At 59.9% G+C, this 23386-nt stretch overlaps 1 protein-coding gene across 4 annotated transcripts in view; it reads right to left on the reverse strand.

Moving 5' to 3' along the window:
- Positions 1-416: 416 nt before the first annotated feature.
- The window catches only part of RAI1 (retinoic acid induced 1), a 130989-nt gene continuing 108019 nt past the window's right edge, over positions 417-23386 (reverse strand). For 3 of the 4 annotated variants that reach the window (XM_063656607.1, XM_054459191.2, XM_063656606.1), the window contains 4 exons: positions 13364-18962; positions 8185-8278; positions 2421-2470; positions 417-1892 (listed from right to left, as the gene is read on the reverse strand). In XM_063656607.1, the coding sequence (XP_063512677.1) occupies positions 1878-1892; positions 2421-2470; positions 8185-8278; positions 13364-18946 (5742 nt within the window). In that variant the 5' untranslated portion in view covers positions 18947-18962 and the 3' untranslated portion in view covers positions 417-1877. Of the gene's footprint in view, positions 1893-2420; positions 2471-8184; positions 8279-13363; positions 18963-19588; positions 19726-23386 lie in introns of all 4 variants that reach the window. The other variant, XM_063656605.1, reaches the window with a different exon arrangement.

Raw genomic sequence — 23386 nt, forward strand, 5'->3', positions numbered from 1 at the left:
GGTTGGGCTGTGTCAACCCTTGGGGCCTCCATGGGGTCAGTTGTCCCTTCTCACCTCCCAGCTCTGTCCCCATCAGGTCCCTGGGTGGCATGGGAGGATGGACTGACTGACTGACTTCCAGGACCTGTTTGTTGTATGACAGGAGCTACAGCTTGGGTCTCCCTACAAGTCTGGCATGTCTCACCTCCCCCATCCCGGCCCCTGGTCATCTCACAGCAAAGAAGTCTCCTCCCTCCCGACCTGCCGCCACACTGGCGAGGGGGCACAGGGCCGGGGGAGGTTTCCTGTTCTGTAAAAGGCAGACTCCCTGACTCCATTCATGCCCCCCCGCCCAGCCCCTCCCTTCATTCCCATTCCCCAACCTAAAGCCTGGCCCTGCTCCCAGCTGAATCTGGTCGGAATCCACGGGCTGCAGATTTTCCAAAACAATCGTTGTATCTTTATTGACTTTTTTTTTTTTTTTTGAATGCAATGACTGTTTTTTACTCTTAAGGAAAATAAACATCTTTTAGAAACAGCTCGATACACACAATCTTCAGTGTGAAGCAATATACTAATAAGAACACTAGTCGTCTTAACATTTACAGTCTTCATATATATTATATATATGTATATGTATACATATATATACACTATATAACGAGGCCAGATATAATACACACGTTTACCATTTTACAGTCATATGTACAGGAAGTTGCTAGGGCGGCCCTGGGCTTGGGGCTGCGTCAGGCCTATCGAAGCGTGGACAGAGCTGAGGACACGGACGGACAGGCGGACGGACTGGCAGGGACTGGCCCGGGCCGGTGGTGGCTGCGTGGACAAGGGGCGTCGCGGTAGCCCCTTACCCGGCAAAGGCCCGGTTGGGGCTCTGTTGCGGGCGCACGACGCACGGCGGCGACACACGGGAGAAGCGAGCATGTTCCCAACATATATACATTCTATGTAACATATATATAGAGGGGTACACAGGTTTTGTACACGAATCTAGCGCTGTCCCTGCTCCCGTGCAGAGTAGGCGCGGCGGTCCCTGGTGGTGCACAACGGTCGCGCGTCCGCCGGAGGTGCGTTCTGGCCGCTTCTTGGGTTTTGTGCTCCCAGGCTGGGCTCCGGGGGCGGGGGTGGAGGACTGGAAAGGGGACGAACAGAGGCCAAAGGGTGTCCCAGTCCCGCCCACACTCGGGGAGCCCGCAACCCCTAACTGAGCATAGCCCAGGTCTACCCCGGCTTTGCCCGAACCGCACGAGAGATCTGGCAAAGGCTGGGCGGGAAAGCCCCTGGACGCGTTCCGCACGGTTTGTTCCAAAGGCTCCGGCCTCTCCAGCGCTGGCCTAGCCCGCTCTCAGAAAGGCTTCCTTTCTCCCCCGCCTAGTCCACGGAGCTAGGAGCCGCCCTCCGCCTCTTCCAGGACTGTTTCGACCCCCACCCCCAAGCCCAGGGCTCCCAGCTGCAAGCCACGACCGACTGGGGTGGCGGCAGCACCCACGTGGAATGTGTGCCACGTCGTCTTGAGATGCCAGAGGGGAAAAGTGTCCCCAGGACAAAGCCGTCTCCCACCCTCGCCGGAGGCTGAGCGCCCCGGGGAGTCTGGCCGTTCCGCGAGCTCCCCCTCCGCAAGCCTGGCCCCTGGGGTGGGCAAGAACGCCCTGTGCCGTCCAGTTCCGGGAGCAGGCGGCTCTGGAACGGGTTTTCCTCCCAACCCGGGGCCGCAAGTCTGAGCCCTAGGCGGCCGGATCCACGATCCGGGACCCGGATCAAGGATCGGCTCCGGACCCGCGCTGGGAGCAGCTCAAAGGCCCGGGGGCTGCGCAGGCGGCTCCTCTCCTTCGGCGGCGGGCGGGCAGGCGGGCTCCGGCGGCTCCTCCGGCCGTTGGTGTGGATTACAACGGCAGCCTCTGCAAAAGACGCCCGCGCGCCAGTTACCGACGACCTCGGACCTCACAGTCCATAGGCCCCGCCCCCGGTGTGGGCCCGCCCCCTAAGCCCCAGACCCAGGCGACCCGAGAGCGCGGCTGGGGTCTCCGCCCGAGGCCGTCGGCACCACCCCTTCTGGCCCCACCCCGTCCACCTTCACCTTCACCTCCGTGCCACCGTCCCGCGCCCCCGCCTGCCCCACTCTGTCACCTATCTTGGGGAGCTGCGGGGTGGCCGTCCCAGGGACGCCCTCCAGCCCCTGGCTGCCCATGCCCCGACGCCTGCGGGTTTTCGGCGGCGGCGGTGGCGGCGGCAGCGCGCAAGTGGACAGGGACCTGAGCTGGACGGCGGCGGGGGCTCCTGGGGGTGGGCGGGGAGAGCTCCCTCCCTCTAGGGCTGGGCCCTGCGGGGCTGCGCAGCCAAGGGGGCAGGGGACTGTGAAGGAGGTGCGAGGTGGGGCTCCTCTCCCGCTTGACACCCCTCCCCCTACAAAACACTGTGTCCCCTACCTTATGTTTGGGACATTTCAAAGAAAAGTTCTCTTCGATGAATATGCAACCTGTGACCAAAGAGAAGTTTCGGTGGTTAGGACAGGGTGGGGGCTCACAGCTGTGGGGTTTTGTCTGCAGCCAGGAGGGGAGCCGCACTGCCCGCGAGGCTCTAGACTGCAGGGGCTCTTTTCAAAGAGTTAATCAGATCCTGCACAAAACCCTTCACACTCCACTCCACGGCGCGGGTGCGGCCCCTGGCCTGGCAGTGTGGACTCACCTCACCTCCTCCGCGGAGAGCTTTTCCCCCTGAGTTCCACGCGCCGCCCCTCCTCACTTGAGGCAGTCCCTCAGTCCCTCCCTCCCTCCTGCCCTACTCTGCCAGCCACACTTGTCACTGCCTCCTAAGAGACTGGCCTGTGTGATCTTGTCTTGCTCCTTGTTTCTTTTTCTTTTTGAGATGGAGTTTCACTTTCACCCAGGCTGGAGTGCAGTGGCGCGATCTCGGCTCACTGCAACCTCTGCCTCCCGGGTTCAAGCGATTCTCCTGCCTCAGCCTCCCGAGTAGCTGGGATTACAGGCGTGCGCCACCACACCCGGCTAATTTTTCTATTTTTAGTAGAGACGGGGTTTCACCATGTTGGCCAGGCTGGTCTCAAACTCCTGACCTCAGGTGATCCACCCACCCCGGCCTCCCAAAGTGCTGGGATTACAGACGTGAGCCACTGCACCCGGCCTTGCTCCTTGTTTCTTCCCCACTGGCAGGCAAGCTCCCAGAGGGCACCAGCTCTGTCTTCTTCCCTGGATGTATGCCCAGCCCCTGGAAGAGCTCACTAACTTCCAGTGAGCATGTCATGAACCCCTGTGGATGGACTGGTAGTGGTGTTACAAGCCTGGATTTGAGCATCTGCTACTTCTCTGAGCCTCAGTCTCCACATCTGTAAAATGGGCATTATGCCACCTACTGTATACCTATCATGGAGATTGAGGATGGGAGTGTATAGAAACCATCTTGGCAGCAGCAGTGGCTCATGTCTGTAATCCCAGCACTTTGGGAGGATGAGGTGAATGAATCGCTTGAGCCCAGGAGTTCAAGACTAGCCTGGGCAACATGGCAAAACCTCATCTCTATCAAAAATACAAAAATTAGCCAGCATGGTGGCGCATGCCTGTAGTCCCAGCTACTCGAGAGGCTGGAGCGGGAGGGTCACTTGAGCCTGGGAGGCGGAGGTTGCAGTGAGCTGTGATTGTACCACTGCACTCCAGCCTGGGCAACACAGCCAGGCCCTGTCTCAAATAAAATAAAATAAAAATAAAATAAAATAAAATTTAAAAATAAACCACCCTGCACATGTGTGGCATGCAGTGGGTACAGGAGGCAGGGGCAGAGAGGACAACTGAGCATGTCCAGTGCTTATGCCCACCTAGGCCTGGGATGTGTTGCTATCTCAGGGAGTCCCCACTCCCCTGCCTGCTGCCACCTAGGGAGAAGCTGGCTTTTCCCCCAGGGACCCCCCAGTCCCTAGTCCCCTTCTGGGCTCCCCTCCCGCAAAGCCTCACCAGCCACTGTTCTGAACAAACCCCAGACCCAAAAGTAGCTGGAGGCTGGTGCTCTCTCCAACACAATCTTCCTGTTCACACTGGAGGTGACTCTGTGCAATGGCATCATGACAGGGTGGTGGCCAGAAGGCAGGGCGGGGACAGCTCCGCAGCCCTGAGGGCAGGGCCGGGCGGTAGCAGGCCTCTCTGAGGCGGTCTCCCCTTGTCTCCAGAAGCTGGAGTGCCACGGACCTGGAAACTGCCATTCAGGGCCAGCAGCTGGAGATGTGCCACGGCTGTTCCCCTTCCCTTGGCTCAGGCAAGCCAGATGCGGTTCTGGGGCTGAACTAGATATTCCAAAGACACTGGGCTAAAACCCCAGGCCTGCCCCCGGCACGCCTGGGTAGCTGCAGGCACTCCCACCAAGGGAAGTTGAGGGTAGGAGGTTGCCACTTCCAAACTGGCTCCCTCAGCACTGCCCCAGCACCACCCCACATGGGGCACGGGGCGGAAGTCACTGGGCAAGGCCAATCCTCAATGATCTGGCTCCTGACCTGGTGCCTGCACCTGAGGAACCTGGGCACTCACTGACAGGTTGGCCCCAGGACCTGAGTGGGGAAAGGTTCAGACAGGACACTGTGGTGTAGTAGCCTCTGCCTGCTCTTCAGTCACTGCTTGTCTCCAAAGTGGTTTCCTTAACAAGGATTGGAAGGGGACAGGATGAGTAGGCCAGGACAGCGCAGTGCAGGGCAGAGGCTGGCAGCCAGTGGGCAGCCCTGGTGCCCTGCAGTCCCAGTGCCTGATGCAGAGGCCTGGGGCTCCTCCCTGGCCAGACATCAGATCAGCCTGACCGGCCCACTCCCTTAGTGCCCTCTCACTCCCACCCCCCCCACCACCTGGCTGGCAGACTCACGCTGGGGGCCCTCCCTGCACCCCAAGCGCCCGTCCTCCCCGCCTTCACTCTCGAGCTCACTTGCTCTCCCTCGCCTTCTCTGGCAGCTGTTCCTCAGTCTCCCAGGGGTCCACCCTCCTCCTCAGCCAGCTGTTCCATGGTGAACACAACCCTGCTATTTTGTCCCTTCCAGGGCTCTGATGAGCCCTCGCCTGCTGATGGCGGGCGAGACTCGATCCTGAGCCCAGCTATCTACACTTTGTATGTCCACAGCTGCCTCTGCTGCCGTGTGGCCAAAGGGAACTGCCGTGTGTGTAGATGGCCTGGCAGAGCAGCCCAGTCCCCTCCCCGCACCCAGGTCCTTTGTGGTGTGGCTCTGCAGCTCACCCCATGGAGAGGCGGCCTGCACTTCTCTGGGCTGGACTTGGGACCTGCTTTGGCTAACAGATCGTGGCGAAGCCCAGGACCTAGGCTGTGAGAGGCCCTGAGACCTCCACTCTCTCAAAAGCCCTGCTGCTGCCATGAGGACGCACCCAGGCCAGCCTGCTGGAGGATGAGAGATCGCATGGAGCAAAGACAAGCTGGCCCAGCTGGGGCCACCCTAGATCATCGTGCTCCCAGCAGAGCCTGCAGCCAACTCACGCCCTTTTGAGAACTAATGAAGGGCTGGCGCTGGAGCCATGGAGCTGGGCCTGGAAGGGCCAGTAGCTCTGCAGCAGCAGCTAATACTCCATTTGCACGTCCACACCCTACTTCTCCCCTTCGTGGGGAAGCTGGGCATCAGGCTTGTCACCTCCCTCTCCCTCATCATCAAGTCCCATGGATTCTGTGCCAACTCAGTCTCTGAGGTGTATGTCTCCATTTGCAGCATTCCCAGTCCCTTTCCTGCCTCAATCTTCACAGCGCTACAGGGATCCCTGTTATATGAGGAATCCTTCTAGGATTTTATCTGAAACAAAAGTTCTCTTGCTCAAAGCCTAGTATACAAGTCCCACCACTAAACAGCTGCTACCCAGCTCCCCCGATCTTTTGAGGCCTGGCTTAAATGTCACCTCCTCCTGGAAGTCTTCCTAGATTTCTCCCTTGTTCAGACAGGATGAACCTCTCCCACAGTGCATACTCTCTCCTTCCTGTCTGGTCTCCCTAACTGTGGCCAAGAACCACAGTTTTGCTGTCTGTCCCACTCAAGGGTGAGCCCCTTGGGGGGCTGGGCAGTCCTGGGGTAGGAGAAAGAACATAGGACATGGAGCAAGAAAGCCAAGGCATTAAGTCCTGGGACTGTCCACGCCATGCTGTGTGCTGTGGGTGAGGCAGCCAATCTGTGAAGATGGCTGGAAACAACATGGGCCTGTAGCAGGGCTGGGAGTGGAGCAGGCGCTAAGTTAATCACTGTGGAAGGAGGAATGTGACTCAGGGCAGCTATTATGGGGAGTGCGGCCACATGCCTGGGCAAGTGGCAGGGTCCATGTTAAACTCTGGCTCACACTGCTCAGAGTGGGAGGGTGAAGTCAGTGAGAATCCTCCACGTCCCTGCTCCAGCAAGCCCCTTCCCCGCTGGGTCCTGGCAGCTCAGCCCCCGCCAAGCAACTGTCAGCACTCAGAGTCCTCTGTGTCCTCCCTGGGGCAGCTCGGCTGGGCCGACACTGGCTGGGGACCCACCAGGCAGGTGGGGTACAGGCTGTGGTCCCCTCTGTCCAGGCAAAGCCAGCAGGGCATCAGGTGAGGAGGGGAGGCAGTAGCTGGGGCTGCTAGGAGAGCGACGGGAGCCTGGGGGGCCTGGGCTCTGTCCACTGGGAGGTGGGTTATGACTTCACCTCTTTCCAGGCCAGAGTTGGGAGGGATTGAGGCTGAGGGGGAGAGGTCACAAAGGCTGGACCCAAAATAGGACTGAGGCAGCACTGTGTGGGTAGTGTTCATTATTTCACTCTCCTCCCAGCAGCTCTGCAGAGAAGGGGCTATCATCATCTCCGTCATACAGGTGGGGAAACTGTGTGCAGAGATATCAACCAACTTGCTCAAGACCACACATTAAAAACACTACTAGGGACCGGGCGCAGTGGCTCACGCCTGTAATCCCAGCACTTTAGGAGGCTGAGGCGGGCGGATCACAAGGTCAAGAGATCGAGACCATCCTGTCCAACGCGACGAAACCCCATCTCTACTAAAAATACAAAAATTAGCTGAGCGTCGTGGTGCACGCCTGTAGTCCCAGCTACTTGAGAGGCTGAGGCAGGAGAATCGCTTGAACCCGGGAGGCGGAGGTTGCAGTGAGCCAAGATCGCACCATTGCATTCCAGCCTGGTGACAGAGTGAGACTCCGTCTCAAAAATAAGTAAATAAGTACATAAATAAATAAATAAATAAAAATAAAAACACTACTAGGAGCCAGCGTGGCTGCGCACATCTGTGGTCTCAGCTGCTCAGGAGGCTGAGGTGGGAGGATGATTGAGCCCAGGAGGTTAAGGCTGCAGTGAGCCATGACTGCACCCCTGCACTCTAGCTTGGGTGACAGAGCAAGACTCTGTCTCAAACAAGAATGAAAACCACCCCCTCACCACTAGGGTTTGAATCCAGGCCAAAGTTGGCCCCATATCTCCCCAAATATTGTTGTCCCCAATGACTAATATTGTACCATAAGCAACTGCTTTCTCTGGATGAAATAAAGAATGTCTCTGAGCCTCAGTTTCCCCGCCTGGTCGATAAAGGTAAGGGCTCTTGGGTGGCTCCAGCCCATGCAGGGTCATTCTGTGTGCCCAGGGATAGCAGGGGCTCAATAAATGCTTGCGGAACAAATGAATACATGAGTGAGAGGAGGGACCGGGGAGAGGATGTGGGGAGCCTGGGCCTACCTCCATACCCCATTACCCTGCTTCAAAACTTCCACAATTGCTCCATGGGTCTCAGTCTGTTTTGAACCTCATCACCCCCAACTCAGTTGGTTTTTGCTGTTGTAGTAGTGCCTTTCCCCTTGTCTCTGCTGAGTGAACTCCTATTTATCCTTCAAAGGCCCAACCCCCAATACTCCTTTCTCTCTCTGAGGCCTGAGATCCTCCCTGCCCCTTGGCAATGACGGCTCCGCAGACAGCATTCCACATTGTAATTTATGCCTCTATCTTCCCTCACTGCTCTGGGCACTCCTCAAGCAGGTGCCTGGGGAATGACTCATTTCCATGTCCCTGGCATTGCCCAGCAGAGGTCTAGGCAGAGAGAGAGATAAAAGAATTGCTGGGGCAAGAGAGGAGGGAAACTGAAGAGTGAGATGGGGCCTGGGTTTGGGGAGCTGTGCCCAGGGAGGGTCCCCCTGGACTGCTTGGATGGGCTCCAATGCCCTCCTGTTCCTGGGCGGGCTCGTACCTGCATCGCTGGCACACGGGTAGTGGTAGGTGTGGATGCATCCTTTGTGGCAGCACCCAATGGTGGCCCCGGCTTCCTGGCAGCTGGAACACGTCTGATGAAGAGAAAGGAAAGGCAGGTGAGTGTCTCCAGTTGGAGCCCAGCCCTCAAGCTTTACAGGCTGGTAGGCCGGGTGCAGTGGCTCATGCCTGTAATCCCAGCACTCTGGGAGGCCAAGGTGGGAGCACCGTCTGAGTCCAGGAGTTTGATACCAGCCTGGGCATCATGGTGAAACTGTCTCTACAAAAAATAGTGAGGGGTGGTGGTGTGTGCCTGTGGTCCCAGCTACTCAGGAAGGTGAGGTGGGAGGACTGCTGCAGCCTGGGAGGTCGAGGCTGCAGTGAGCCGAGATTATGCCACTGCCTGTACTCCAGCCTGGGCAAGAGTGAGACCGTCTCAAAAAAAAAAAAAAAAAAAAGCCGTACAGACTGGCTGGCCCCCTGTGGTCCCTGCCTCCCTACTCCAAAATGGTGCCTGAAAATCTACCAGAAGGAGGTTCAGCACTGGGGTACACATGCCCACAAGCATGGGTCATTTAGCACTCCCTGGGCTGGTACATTGGGTAGGGAGACCCCTTTGGACCAGTGATGCCAGTTACTACTATGGCTGCGGCTACCAGCCAGCATCTGCTGCATGCTTCCGGTGTGCTGGGCGTGATGTGTGTCCTTGTCCACTGGCTTTTTTTTTTTTGAGACAGAGTTTCACTCTGTCACCCAGGCTGGAGTGCAATGGCGTGATCTCAGCTCATGGCAACCTCTGCCTCCTGTGTTCAAGTGATTCTCCTGCCTTAGCCTCCCGAGTAGCTGGGATTACAGGCATGTGCCGCCATGCCCAGCTAATTTTTGTATTTTTAGTAGAGACGGAGTTTCACCGTGTTGGCCAGGCTGGTCTCGAACTCCCAACCTCAGGTGATCTGCCTGCCTAGGCCTCCCAAAGTGCTGGGATTACAGGCGTGAGCCACTGCACCCGGCCTACTGGCTCTTTTTTCTTTTTCTTTTTTTTTTGAGATGGAGTCTTGCTCTGTCGCCCAGGCTGGAGTGCTGTGGCGTAATCTCGGCTCACTGCAACCTCCGCCTCCTGGGTTCACGCCATGCTCCTGCCTCAGCCTCCCCAGTAGCTGGGACTACAGGTGCCCGCCACCACGCCCGGCTAATTTTTTCTATTTTTAGTAGAGACGGGGTTTCTCCATGTTAGCCAGGATGGTCTCGATCTCCTGACCTCGTGATCCGCCCACCTCAGCCTCCCAAAGTGCTGGGATTACAGGCGTGAGCCACCACGCTTGGCTGCCTACTGGCTCTTTCTAATAGCCCTCTGTGGGTCCCTTTCATTAATCTCACTTTACAGATGGTGAAACTGAGGCTCCCATTCCAGGCAACAGTGAAGGCATTCAGCATGGTTTTCTACCCTTTCTGGCAGCAGGAGCACTTTGAAGCTAGGTGGGACTGTTCTACCTAGGATGAGACCTGCACCCTCCAGGGGACCGGCTCTCAGACCTGTGAGAGGAGGCGGTGACGTGGTAATCCCTTGAGATGGCTGACTTCATGTAAATCTGATGCCGTCCTCCTCTAAGTCTCAAAACTGTCCTCTGCTGAGCTTGGGGGCTGCCCCACACCTGGACCAGCTGCTTGGAGTGGACGTGGCCAGGACAGGACAGTCACGCCAAGAAGGCCCTTGGAAGAGTGAAGCAAACCTGAGGCTGGGGAGGGAGAAGTCACCAGGCACCAGAGCCACGGTGCCACCGTGCTGGGGGCGGGGGGTGAGGTAGAAAAGGCAGCAGAGAGGGCGGCGGCCTGTGCCCAGGTGCAAAGCCAGTGAAACAAACAACAATAGCTTCCTATGTGCCAGGCATGGCTGGAAGCCTCATGCCCACAGCAACCTTATGATGGGATTACTGTCATTTTACCCGGGTTACCAATGAGAGCTGAGGCTCAGTAAACCTGCCCGAGGGCTCCAGGCTGGTCTCTGACCCCTGCAGCTGCCTCCAGGCTGCAGTAGGAGCCCACAGGACCCCACATGCTCAGGGTGGGTGCTCCATCCCACCCACAGCAGCTGAGAAATGTCAGAACACTCCCCTCCCTGCTGCCCACGCTGGGAGTGGGGCCTGGGGTTTATTCTAGAATTTCAGGTTTTCAGCTCAGGGCTGAGGCCTCCTTCCTGCCTAGTCTGGGATGGCCTCCTGGAGATCTGGGGTCCAGCGTCCCCAGTTCCTGACCCAAAAGGGATGATGAAACACAAGCCGGCCGCTGTCTGTGAGTGGCCCTCGGTGTCTGGATGTTTAAGCATATGGGGGTCCTCTGGCTGAAGGCTTCTCTCCACTTACTGCACGGAGGCCCCAACCACCCTCAGGCAGGCATTTGAATAGCATTTTAGACGTGAAGAAACTGAGATGCAGAGATAGTGAGGCCTCAGGCCTTTCTGACCCCAGCTACCCAAGAGGAGGGCAGGGGTGGCGGCATGTAAACCCTGCCACAGGCGGGGCCTCTGCAGACACCACCCAGCCCCCTAACAATGCCCAGAGCCCGCTATGGGTCCCTCTCACCCCAAGCATTCCATGGCCAGGCTCCATCTGGATAGGAGGTAGGGGTTTATGATGGCTTTGGGGGAAGGGCAGGCAGGGCTCAGAGACAGCAGGCGGGGGCAGTTCCCAGAAAGGGCCATCGAGGAAAAAGGGTATCCCTGAGAGCTGGCTCAGAGGTTCTGCCCTCCAGAGCGCAAAAGTGAGGTCAAGGTACCGAGGGGTGTGGCAGTGCTGGGGCCAGGGATGCAGCTGCACCCCAAGCCCCTTCCACATGCCAGGCAGGTCCCACATGATCCACAGAACCCCACAATCCTGCTAACGGGGTTTGACATTGTGGAGTTCTCAGAGGATGCGTGACTCGCCTGGAGCTATGGAACCAGCCCTCAGCAGAGCTGGGATTTGAACCAGGGTCTGACTCCAAGGAGCATGGCACCCCCAAGCCACTGAGGCAGGAAGGGGTGGTGAGCCAAAAGTGACCCTGGGAAGCCCCAGACTCTGCCCATTCTCCCAGATGTCCCATCTGTCTGGCAGGGTGTTCCTGGTTCCGACCTTCCCGGGGCAGCCCTAGTTGTGCAGGCTGTCAGGCCATTTCTGGAGCATGGCACAGCAGACAGGCATGGGCTGGGCTGGCGAGTTCCAGCCCCAGTGTGGTGTAGGGAAGCTAGCGCCTCTCCAACACACAGTGTCTCCTCAGTCCAGCAGGACCTTGTGTGTGCATGGGCGGTAAGACACCCATGGGCCGGGGACAGGATGGGGCGGTCGGTGCTCAGGGCTGACCCCTCCTCCCTTCGGCCGGCCAGTGCTGGCTACAGGGGACATGGAGACGACCTGATCTCAGCCTGGTGGGACGTGAGTGTCGGGGAGCTCCTGGTGAGGCTGCAGGACCGAGGATGCTGTGGGGACAAGGCTTTCAGGAATGGGGCTGTGAAGCAGGGGAGGTGGCAGCCAGCTGGGGCTGGTGATCTGAGGGTTATTATTTTTTGATGACGGGAGAGACTTGAACCTGTTTCAAGGCGCTGGGAAGGAGCCAGTAATGAGAGAAAGAGAGAGAGAGAGAAAGCAGGAGAGAGGCAAAAAATCACTGTAACTGGGAAGGGGAGAAGGAAGAGGCCCAAGGCCACCATCTGCTGGGCAAGCAAGACCCGCGGCACCAGGAACCTGCAGGAGTCCTGTCGGGGCCAACCTTCCTCTGAGGTGGAGGGTGGACTGAGGTGGGCAGGGCGTCTGGGCGTGGAGAAGGTCTCCAGCCATCCCCATGGGCAGTGGGAAGCAGGTGCCCAAGACACACACTAGGAGGCGTGGGTGGCAAACACAGTGGGCCCCCACCGGGACCTTGGTTTGGCCAGGCAATGCCACTCCAACTGTCAGGAGCAGGGGCTGCTCACAGGGGCTGCAGGGGTGTACTTCGAGGAGCAGGTGGGCAGCGCAGCAACGGGGGAGGAGGCTGGACAGGGGGAGGGGTGAAGCCACCCGCTGGGGCCACTGTGCCGGGTCACTGAATCACTCAGATGCAGGCAGTGTTTGTCCAGGGCCTCTGGAGACCCCTGCCAAGCCCCTCTGGCTCCCCTGTGACCTCAGCCGCACATAGTGGGCTGAAGGAAGGAGTGGAGGGGATGGGACTCAGGGCAGGGACCAGAGAAGGCTGCAGGCGTCCCCACTGAGTGCCACCACACAGCGCTAAGAGCCGGGAGCGTCACTCCACGGAAGTCTGGATGAGGCAGTGGAGTCGGGGCTGAATGTGGGGGCAGGAGCATGGCCCCAGAGGACAGGTGGACCCCACCGCCCCCACTGGCCCCTCCCTCAGAAGGGCACAGAGGTACTCTATGGTACTGGGGAAGTGGTGACACCACTAAGAACGTCACCCTGCTGTCACCAGAGCCACCAGGCCCCTCTGCACCATCACAGGGCTGCCGTGCTCGGTGGGCTTGGAGGTGCCCTCCTTTTAACCCTCCCGACCCCTCCTCCATGGGCACCCTCACACCCACGTTAGGGACGAGGGGACGGAGGCACAGAGAGGGCAGGTCACAGCCCCAAAGGTGCATGGCGGCGCAGCCCTAGAGTTCCCTCTCTCGCGTTGGTGCTCAGTGACTATGGCTTCCAAAGCTGGTCTCAGAGCCAATGGTGAGAGGGTCCTGGTCTGCCCCGCCCTACCTGTTGTGACTGTGTGACCCCCATGGACTGTCCTGCAGAGGGAGGAACCCTGTGACTGGGTCCATGCACCAAGCCTGTGTCCCCAGAGAGGGTCTTCCTGAGCCCTTAGCTTCATCCCAGAGGCAACGGAGACATGAACAGAGGGTGGGCAACTTCCTCTTGCACCGCCCGGGGCAGCCCTGATGTTCAATCTTGGGAGTCCTCGTGTTCTCTGGGCCTTGGTGGCTGGGCATACGGGCCCCGGCAGGAAGTCTCCTGGGACAGGGTAGGCGAGTGTGACCTGCCTTAGCCAGACAGGTGCCTCCACTTCCCCCACACACTCCAGAAAGGCTCAGGACTCTGCAGATCGTCCCGAGACTGCAGACACATTTGGCCCACACTGTAGCACTAGAAACAAGGGACTCCCCGACTGCCTGCCTGCCTGTCCTTCGGAACCCCACACTCCCCACCCTGGCTGGGCTGGCCTCTTACCATGTCCACGGCCACCTTCATGGCCTCCTGCAGCCCAAAGAGCTTCCCGGCCACCAGGTAGACGCCGCTGGTCCACACGGCACAGGCCTCGTGCACCCAGTGCTCCTGGGCCTCCCCGCCGGGCTCTGCTGGGGCCTCCTTGCTGCACTCATGTTTGCGACCCTTGTCGGCTGGGGCTGCCTCCTCGCCCCCATCCTCCCGGCCATCACAGCAGTAGCAGCTCTGCAGCCTCCGGGACAGGCCCCGGGCACTGGTGCGCAGTGGGCCCTGCTTGGCCGGGTCAGCTGGGCCGTCAGGCCTGGGGGGCTTCCCGGCAGCGGCGGCAGCTGCACACTCGGGACCTTTGAGTGTTCTCTCAAGCGGCAGCGAGGCCTCCTCACAGGTGCCTTCTGGCCGCACCTTCTCCTTGAGTTTTGGCTTCTTTTTGGGGAGGCAGTGTTCAGGGTAGTAGGGCCCACAGAGGTCCCCAAGGTCCTTGAAGTTGGCCGGGTTTTGGCAGAGGCAGCAAACAAGGCAAGAGGTACTCAGGGCCTTGGAAACCACAGGCCCCAAGTGCATCGTGGAGGAGAGGGGCAAGGAGGGCCGCGGCTGCAGGATGGAGCCTCCAGGGAGTGTGGCCAGGGAGGCCCCGGCTGCATCCAAGGAGAACGAGGATGAGGATGAGGAAGAGGAGGCAGAGGAGGAAGGCTTCCTGTGGGGCTTGGGCGCATCTCCAGGGGAGTTGACAACAGTGCATATGGTGGTGAATGCATCTCGCTTCTCCACCCGCACAAAGGGTGAGAAGGCGGGGGTCCGGCTGTCTGACCTCAGCCGCTTGCAAGAGGAAATGTACTTGAGGCGGATTTCAGGCTCTGCAGGATCCAGGGGCAGCACCTGCTGCTGCCGTCGTCGCTTGGCACGCCCCTTACAGGGTGAAGAGGTGGTGTTCTTGGCCCGGCCCCGAGTGAGGCGCTTCCGCTTGGAATAGCTGCTGTAGTTGGTGTGGCCTGGCTGTTTCTGTGCCCTTGTCTGGGGCTGGCAGGGCCTGCCCTCCGGGGGCTGGGAGGCCAGGCCCAGCTCCTCCATCTTTGGCTTCTTGCCTCCTCCACCAGAGTTGTCCTCGCTGGCCCCTTGTGTGCCACTGGCCCTGTCTCGGGGAGTCAGGAGCAGAGCCGGGCCAAGATAGGGCCGCTTCTCCAGCGGGCCTTTGGAGAGTCCAAGGGCCCCTGCCCGGCCTTTCCGGCTCCTCTTCTTAGGTGCCAGGGCAGTCCCCCCGGGCTGCAGGGCCTCCGGGGATGTGAAGGCCTCGGTTTTGAAACAGTCGGTCGAAGACAGTTTCTTACTGTTCATGAGTTTGCCTTTTAAGGATCTGTTGGTTGGATTTCTGCATAACGGATCAGCCCCAGAAGAAGCTGGGAGCTTCTGCCCGGTGCCCACACTTACCAGGCCTTCTTCCACCCCCACTGGGCTGCTCCCAGCACCCTTGAGCCCACGGTCTTTGTCGGGAAGCGATGGGCTCAGAGGATTACCAGGAGAGGCCCCTGGCGCTTTACATGCGAACTTCTTGAGGCTGGGCGAGGTGATCTTCTGCACGATGGCTTCCAGCTTTAGGCCCCGGCCCTTCCGGGGTGGCAGCACCTTGGTCTTCATGGCCCCCTGGAAGGCTGCCCGAGAGGCGAGCTTGAGGCAGGCATCGGGGGTCTCCGGGGGTGGGGGCTTTGTGGCGGGCTCGCCGTTGCCCTTGGTGGGCTTGGCTTTCTTGGGAGAAGACATCCTCTTGAAGAGGGTGGGGGAACCCTCGGGCCTCTCCTCCTTCCCATCTCCCCCATTGCCACTGGCGTTGCTGCTGCTGCTGCTGCGGCTCCGCAGGACCAGGTTCCGCTTCTTGGTGGGGACCGGCGCCATGAAGGCCGACTTCCTTTTGAGTGCGTGGAGGGGCCGGTCAGAGAGCTTGCTGCCTGCACCAGGTTTGGGGACCCTTGCCCGCTGGCTCACCCTGCCCTCCTTCTGGGGGCTGCTGGAGACCTTGAACGTGGCGGGCAAGTGGCTGTTGTCGAGGAGCTTCTTGGTGGCACGGCAGTTGGGGAGCCGGCCCTCAGAGGGCCTCCGCCGCTTGGAGTGGAAGATCTCCTGGGTTTTGGTGCGTGACCGAAGGATCATGGAGCGCTGGTCCTTGCCAGGCGTGCTGGGCGAGTCTGTCTCCTTGGTCTTGGAGCCCATCGGGCTGCTGTCGGAGGCCACAGGCAGGGCGGCCGGGTTGCTGGGGCTGGAGGCAGCCTTGGGTGAGGGCTTCCCCACCCGCTTGCCCGACTTGAAGGCGGCTCGCTGCTTGCCCCCCAGTTTGTCTGGGGGTGCAGGGGTGGTGGTCAGGCCTGGGGGCCCGGGCGTGCGGGGCTCACTCAGGGCCGTGAGAGAACGAGTACACATCCTGGGGAGCCCTTCCGAGGCCCCCCGGCCTGGGGCTCCAGCCCCTTCCATCTGTCCCTGTGGGGGCCCTGTGCAGGATTCAGGGAGCAAGAGGTCTTTGGGCAGCGCTGGTGCCCTGCATGGGGAGTCCTCGGCCTCGGGCAGCCCCCGGTGCACCCGACGGCTCCGTAAGCTTTTGCCCCGTGGCACAGGCTCTTTCTTCGCAATGGGCGCCTCGGGCACAGCAGGCTTGTTGGGCTTCTGGGCCAGAGAGGTGTCCGAGGTGGTGGAATCCCCTGGAGCTCGCTCCCCATCAGGCCCCTCTTCACCTGGCTTCATGTGGGACAGAGAGGACTCAAACCAGCTCTGGACCTTTGACTCGGTGCCCACTGTAGGGCCCAGCAGGATGACGGACTCCCCTGAGAGGTGGCATGGAGAGCCCCAGCCAGCCTTGGAGTCCAGCACCTCCTCCACTTCCTCCTTGGTGCAGATGAGTGGGGCCTTGGGTGACAGTGGGTCCTGCATGCCGGGCCTCTGCTCGGGGCTGCCCAGGAGCTCACATAGGGAGGAGTACTCCTCCTCAGCTTCCAGGTCCTCCTTCCTGCTGGTGGGTGGCAGCAGTGGGAGGTCCCCGAAGTCGGCGGTGGAACAGCAGTGCCGGCTGTCCTCCAGCCACCGGTCAGCTTTGGCCACCTCAGGGCACTGCAGCAGCCCGCCTGCCTCCTCCTTCACCCCACCCACCTCCTCCTGCTTGAAGTCCCCGGGCAACGAGGCCACCTTCTCCCCAGGGGGGTCCTCCTCCTGGAAGCCCAGGCAGGCCGAAGCCTCATGGGTGTCCCCTTTGCTGATGCCATCTGAGGCCTTCCCACCCTGCTCCAGGCCCTTGGTGAGCTCGCCAGGGTGCAATCCCCATCTGGGACAAGCATCCCCCAGGTTTTCCTCTGGCCAGGCAAAGGGGTTGGCACTGTCCGCTGAGCTGGCAGCGGTCGTGTCCGGGAAACAGTCAAAAGCTGCTGTAGTGGGGTCTGGAGCAGGAGCCCCAAGGGTGGGCTTGGTGCCAAAGGAGAGAGGACCAGTTGTCTTTTTGGGGTCAGGGGTAGCGAAAGCCACGGAAGGGTCTTCAAACAGCCCTGGGCTGAAGTCCTTGGCATTGCCGCCCTTGTCCAGCTGCAAGGAGTCGGGCAGGGCCTCTGGCTCCCCAGGCCGGGCCCACGCAGTCTTGGCCACAGAGTCCAGGCAAGCGCTGTGGTTCTCCAGCGAGAAGGGTGGCTTGCTGCTGTCCTTGACCAGGCTGGGTGCTTCGGCCCAAGCTTTGTCGGCCTTCTCACCGATGGCTTCCTGCAGCCCCAGGATCTCAGAGGCCAGGTCCTCCTGTGCCAGGGCACTGAGCAGCAGCCGCGGACAGTCCCGCTCACCCGCCACGAACTTGGAGAAGCTGTCGAGCGGCAGACTGCTGTGCAGGCTCTGGAAGGAGTCGTCAGATTTGGTGGACATGTCGTCAGGAGACGTTACAGAACAGGTGGACACAGACTCGGGCTTGGCCTTCGAGTTGCTGTTGACCCTGGCAGGGCTGCCACGGGCCTGGTTGCAGTAGAGGAAGCTGCGCTCCAGTGGGTCCTCGGAGCCGCTCAGGTAGTCGGCCTCCTGTGGCTCCGCATGCGTGGACTGTGGCGTGCTGCTCAGCGGCTCTGACAGTGGTGTGCCTGCGGGCTCGGCTGAGTAGCCGCTCCCTTCAGGGCTGCAGTGCTGGCTTTTGTGCTGCTCTGGGGTCCTGGACACAAGGTTCTTGACGCCTTTCTTTTGCGGCACAGCAGCCTTGGAGAGCAGCAGCTGCTGGACGGTGTTGGAGATGTTCTCCACCTGTGAGGTCAGCGCCGTGAGGCTCTGCAGGCTGAGATCCGACAGCAGGTTCTCGGGGAGCTTGTCCTTCTGAAGGGGCTTGCAGTTGCCAGCCTGGGTGTCCACAGAGCTAGTGGCATCCGTTGGGGAGGGATTGAGCAGGGGCATGAAGTGGCTGTGGTCAGTGATCCCTGCGGGGAAGGCCCCGGTGCTGAGCGGCTGCTGGCTGTAGGGAAAGTTCTCCAGGTTTGGCATCAGCGGCGACGGTGTGGAGCTGTAGGAAGGCGAGCGGCCCACGGAGCGGGCGGGTGAGTGGCTGGAGCTGGGGCTGAAGGTCTGGTAGTACTGCTCTGGGGTCCGGACGGCTGTGTCTGGCTGGCAGTAGCCCTGGCCTTGCTGCCCGTAGTGCTGATACTTGGCGAGGTTTTGGTAATGGAGGGTTTCCTGGGCATGGTGCCGGCTCTGAAGGGCTTGCTGCTGCTGCGGCTGCGGCTGCTGCTGCTGCTGCTGCTGCTGCTGCTGGTGGTGGTCATAGCTGAGGCGGCCCGACTGATAGGCATGAAGATTCTGGACCCGCTGCCCAGGGGCCAGGCTGGAGCTGGCAGTCAGCGGCCTGTCATGGGGCTGGGCAGTCGGCGCCGTGCAACTCTTATAGGAGTGGGCCCCCTGCCCACCACCTTGGACGGAGGAGGAGTAGGTGGAGGAGGTGGGGAAGGACTGGGAATGCTGAGGAAAGTGGGTACCCTGGGGGAAGGGCAGAGGGGAGGCAATGTCGTTCTGCAGCTTCTGCCTTTGGAGCTTGGGGTATGCCAGGGGCTGCTGGGGCGGCGGTGGCTGCTGGACATGCAGGGAGTGAGTCCGAAAGGGCACCTGGGCGCCCTGCTCTGCATACTGCCTGCTGGGGGGCACTGCTGTCTTTTTCATCAAGTTCTCATCATACTTGGCCACCCCCGCCGGTAGTGGCTGTGGTTGTGGGGGCGGTGGCTGCGGGGCCCCCCAAGCCTGAAGGCTCTCCTCACCAGCATAGCGGCCTGGGTAGGGGCTGCTGTCCTGGACGCCGTAGCCAGGGAAAGCCGGCCTCCCCTGCAGGGCTTGCTGTGTGGGCAGGGCCTTGCTGCCTCGGTGGTACTTGTCGGCGGCCACCGCGGCCGCAGTGCCAGAGGGCGTGCCAGCGCCACCCTCATAGCTTGGGTAAGGCTGCGGGTTATAATAGTCCTTGGCGAGCAGCCGCTGCCGGTCGCAGCTTAGCCCGGCCTGACTCGGCTGCCTGTAATTCTCCAGGCGTGATGTTTCCTGCGAGGTCTGCTGGTAGTTCTGTTGTTTGCCATGGAAACCACACCTTTCTCGAAAAGACTGCATGACTCGGGCTGGTTATCTGTGAAAAGAAAAAGGAAGGGAGGGAGGGAAGGAGGGAGGGGACGATGGGCAGGGAGGGGGCAGAGGATGAGCGATTCAGATGGGCCACTTCCTTTTGCCTCAGAAAGCACCCTCCCACCCACCTCCCCACCCTGCCTGCTCCCCCTCACAGCTCTTAATATTCCCCCCTTCGCCTGAGCCTCCCCACCAGCTGTGCGCATATTGACAACTTCTGTGTCAGGGAGGTGTGCTCTGTAATTCCCGCTCCCACATCGCCTGCAGCTGCGCCTTGCCAAGGACGGCCACCGACGCGGGAGGCAAAACCGGCTGCCCGGCGCCAGGTCACTGGGGAGCTACCCGCCTCCCCCACTGCCAGCTCCTCCCCACTGTCCCCCACCCACCACTCCCAGCCCTTCCTGACAGCCCAAAAGCATTTAGCAGAGCAATTCCCGCTCCCTCGTCCCCTGGGGCCTGCTGGATCCTGTAATCTAGTCCCTTCGTGACCGTGTTCAAGCATGACCCAGCCATGCTGGGGACTGAGGAGGGTCTGCCCCTGTCCCAGGGAGGCCGCTTGAGCACACGCACACGCGTGCACACAAGCATATGTATGCTCACACACACATGCACACGCATGCACACACACACCTCCTCTATCACTGCCACGCCATCTGGAATCTGTCTGTTCCTTCTAGCAGACATCGATTAGGGGCTGCCAAGCAACTGTAGACATAAAACGTCCCCTCCTCTGACTCCCAGGAACGCAAGACGGCAGCACCTGCCTCCTGTTTTTGATATCATAGGTGCATAAACAGATTACGTGGCCCAGAGTGAGGGAGTGCATACTAATGGGAGTAGAGATGCAGTCCCATGGCCACGGCCACGGAAGGGCACAGCCCAGCCCCACCCGCATGGGGTGACACAGCCCTGTCCCTCCTGGCCAGTTCCTCCCCACCTCTGCAGGTGAGGGCTGGGGCAGGCAACACTCAAGAGCCCATCTGGTTATGATTTTAGGGGCTGGGGCTCAGGCGGGGGTCTAACCTGCCCCTACCTGCAGAGCAGAATCCTGGGTCAGGAAAGGACCCGGGGTGGGTTGGGGGAGCCTCTCAGAGCAGAGTATCTGACGGCCCAGCATTCAGGGTAAAGGTTCCTCCAGCTGACTCACTGGCCTGGCCACCCAGAAGACCCCTCAAAGAGGGATGGAAGAAAGAGGAATGCCCCAGGTTTTGGAGGACGTGCATGGAGGGGCTGGCCATCGGCCGAGTCCCAGAGGGTTTGGGATTTACCCAGAACCATGCTGGCCCGGAGGCAGGAAGAAGGGGGCTCAGCTCGGCCTGCGTGGCCCAGGCCCCCAGGAGGGGATAGGGAACTTTCCAGTGCTGGTTCCCAAATGCTCCAAAAGGAAGGGGTGGCTTGCCTCAGGCTACAAAGATTCCAGGTTGTTCAAGGGGTCAGGAGGGGACAAAGAGAGGGGGAGAGGGGCACAGAGAGGGAGAGGCACAGAGTCGGGGAGGGGGACAGGAAAGAGGCAGAAAGGTGGGGAGTGGGGGAGAGCTGGGGGTGCTGCTCCATTCACCCTTCTTCCTTGGCCTGGACCCCACCACAAGTGCCTTCCTTATTTAGTGTCTGGGGATGGATGCAGGGAAGGGAACAGAGGGCCTCCATCTGCCTGAGAGCAGGGCAAGCCCAGGGCAGCCAGATGGCCCCCAGAAGCCCATCAGCCCAGTCCTGGGACCACCTCTCCTGCTCTCTGGAGTCAGCTTGCCCTGGCCCACCAATGCAGGAGACCCAGCCCAGTGTGGGGGCCGGCCACTTTCCCACGAGGCAAGCCCTTGCCTACCGGCTTATCAAAGCCGCTTTCCCCCTGCTCCAGTTCCTCTCCCTGGATTTGTCACAGGCATCCCTAACAAGCAGCGTGCCCGCCCTTCTGACCCACTTCAATCCTACCCCTGGCGGCTCGGATAAAACATTACAGGAGGTTCCTGCTGCGACGTGCCAACCCAGAGGAGCTGGGGACGGCACTTGGTTCTGGTCTGGCAGCTCCCTGCCAGGTGGGCAGCCTCACGCTCCTGCCCCGGCCAGACTGCCACAGGGCAGCCCAGGCGGGCCTGTGCCCAGGCCGAGGGCACGGCGCCTGCTCCCTGCCCTCCCCTGGCGCATGTTTATGAGCCCAGAATGTGCAAACCCAGGACCACTCTGAAGGCTGCGCCTCGTATATCTGCACAAATTACATTTCGGCTTTTATTAGTCCCAGATCACTCTCATTTCCTGCTGAGTGTCCTGTGGATATCATTAACATTTCTACGGCTTTATTTTTTATTTTTTTTCACATTCTCCAAAATGCATTACCAGAAACATTATTTAAAGAGAGACAGAGTCAGTGAGGGGGTGCTATTACCAGTATCCCCTCCCTGCCTGTCCGTCTGCATTCCTCCCTCCCTGTTTAATCGGTCCAGCTGCCGCATCTTTTAATTTAGTCGAGCTGTATTACAGGCAGGTTTCCCAATACACACGAGCAGCTGGATGCGGTGAAAGCATCTATCGCTAAGAAAAGACAGTTCAATTAAAACACGAGAAGCCCAGTGCTGATGGAGAACACAGGCAAAAATGCTCGCCCCAACACCACCCTGGAACCCAAGGCAAAGGGAGGGATGGGAACAAAGGAACAGGCCGCCTCTCAGTGCCAGCCAGGTCCCACTGCCAGCTCTGCTGGGAGAAAATGGGGCACTGCCTCTTTAAGGGCTGCCTCAGGCCTGCTATGGGCTCTGTTGTTATTAATTATTATGATTATGATTACTTTTCAAGAGCACTAGGACAGGACACAGAAGGCGAGAGGCAGGCAGCAGGGCTGGGCTCGGTTGGGTTGGGCTAGGCAGGCCTCAGGAGAGGAGGGGGCAGAAAGAGTCCCCCCCACCGGCAGAACGATGGTGACCTTTGAACCTGGAGGCAGGGAAGAAGTGGCCTAGCGGGCAGATTGTGGGTTTGGCCTGTGGCTTGGGCTGAAGGGAGAAGGGGTGGTGAGTGGGGACGAGGGAGGGCACCCTCCACCCACTGGGCTCACTCCTCATGGTCCAGCTCAACCACACTGCCCAGATGGTCCCCACTCATTCCCGTCCATCCGTTTCTCCCCAACCTGCCTCTCCTCTCAGACACTTGGTCCAGGCCTTATCTCCAAAGTTCTTGCTGAAACTAGAAGGCAGGAGGGGCGGAGTCTAGTGCATCCTCTAAGCACCAGATACATGAACACTTCACCCTTAGAATCAGATCCTGGAACTTAGTCTTCTCAGCGCTGGACAGAGGAGGCAGGCCAGGCACAGCAGGGAGCATGAGCTGGAGCCACATAGCACCCAGGGCATCAGGATTCCCCTTGACACAGCAATGGGTGTCCTCACTCCAAGCCATGAACATAGTGGGGGCACAACGAAACCCCAGCTACCCTACGGTGCAAGGCCAGCAGCTCTCACAGGCCTTCGGCAGTGTGGCACACCTGGGGCACAGCCCTTCTTTTAGGCAAAGACCTCAGCCCTTTCCCTCCAGAAATCTATAGGACTGCTGGGGCGGGAGCAAGGCAGCTGCAGAACACCTACTCTGTGCGGCTTTCTCAAACAACGGTTTGATTAATCTCTCCTCCCCCTTTACAGAAAAAAGTGAGGTTCAGGACAAGTGCCCTGCTTAGGACCCCAGAGCAGAGCCTACACACAGGGAAGCTCCTATGCAGGACGCCCTCAGCAGCAGCGGCAGTGACTGGACCACGGGTGGACACCCCTGTCCTGAGCCCCCAAGGGGGGCTCCCACTTTGGAGGGACAGTCTCTTGGAGTAGGATGCAAGCCAAAGCTGCTGTGGGGCAAGGGGCTGAGCTGCAGCCTGTGACGGCCTGAGCCCCAGGCCAGGGTCCTCACTTTTATTTTTATTCTGTCCTCATCTTTAAGCAGCCAGACCCACCTCGGGTGGGTCCACTAATGAGCAGTGATGGTCACCAGCCACCCACTGTCACCAAGGCAACTACTGTCCCCTGGGCAGCCTCAGGGAGAGGTCACTAGGCCTAAAGCCTCCTCAGACCCCAGGCTTGAGGCCCCAGTCAGGGAAATGGGCACAGTGTGGGCCAGAGCTGCTGTGGCTCCTGAGGGAGCCCAGCTGGGAGGTAGTGGCTGGAATTTTTTCCTAAGAGAAAGGGAGAGAGGGAGGCTGAGGGGAGACAGGGAGAGAGGGAGAAAGAAACGGATTGGGGGCTTACTGATCCCCAGCAGCAGCTCCGAGGCCACTGGTTCCATCCCACCTACTTACCCAAAGTGGTTTTATGACCTGTTTTCATGATTTGTAGCTGCAAGAAAAAAATTTAAAAACCCAACCCACTCAAGGCCTGGGAACCTGAGAATGAAGGAGCAGTGTACCAGGGCTCCAGAAGCTGAGGACAGGGCAGACTGGGAACCTGAGGACGAAGGCGG

This window comes from Pongo pygmaeus, chromosome 19, assembly GCF_028885625.2.
Source record: "Pongo pygmaeus isolate AG05252 chromosome 19, NHGRI_mPonPyg2-v2.0_pri, whole genome shotgun sequence".
Classification (NCBI taxonomy): domain Eukaryota; kingdom Metazoa; phylum Chordata; class Mammalia; order Primates; family Hominidae; genus Pongo; species Pongo pygmaeus.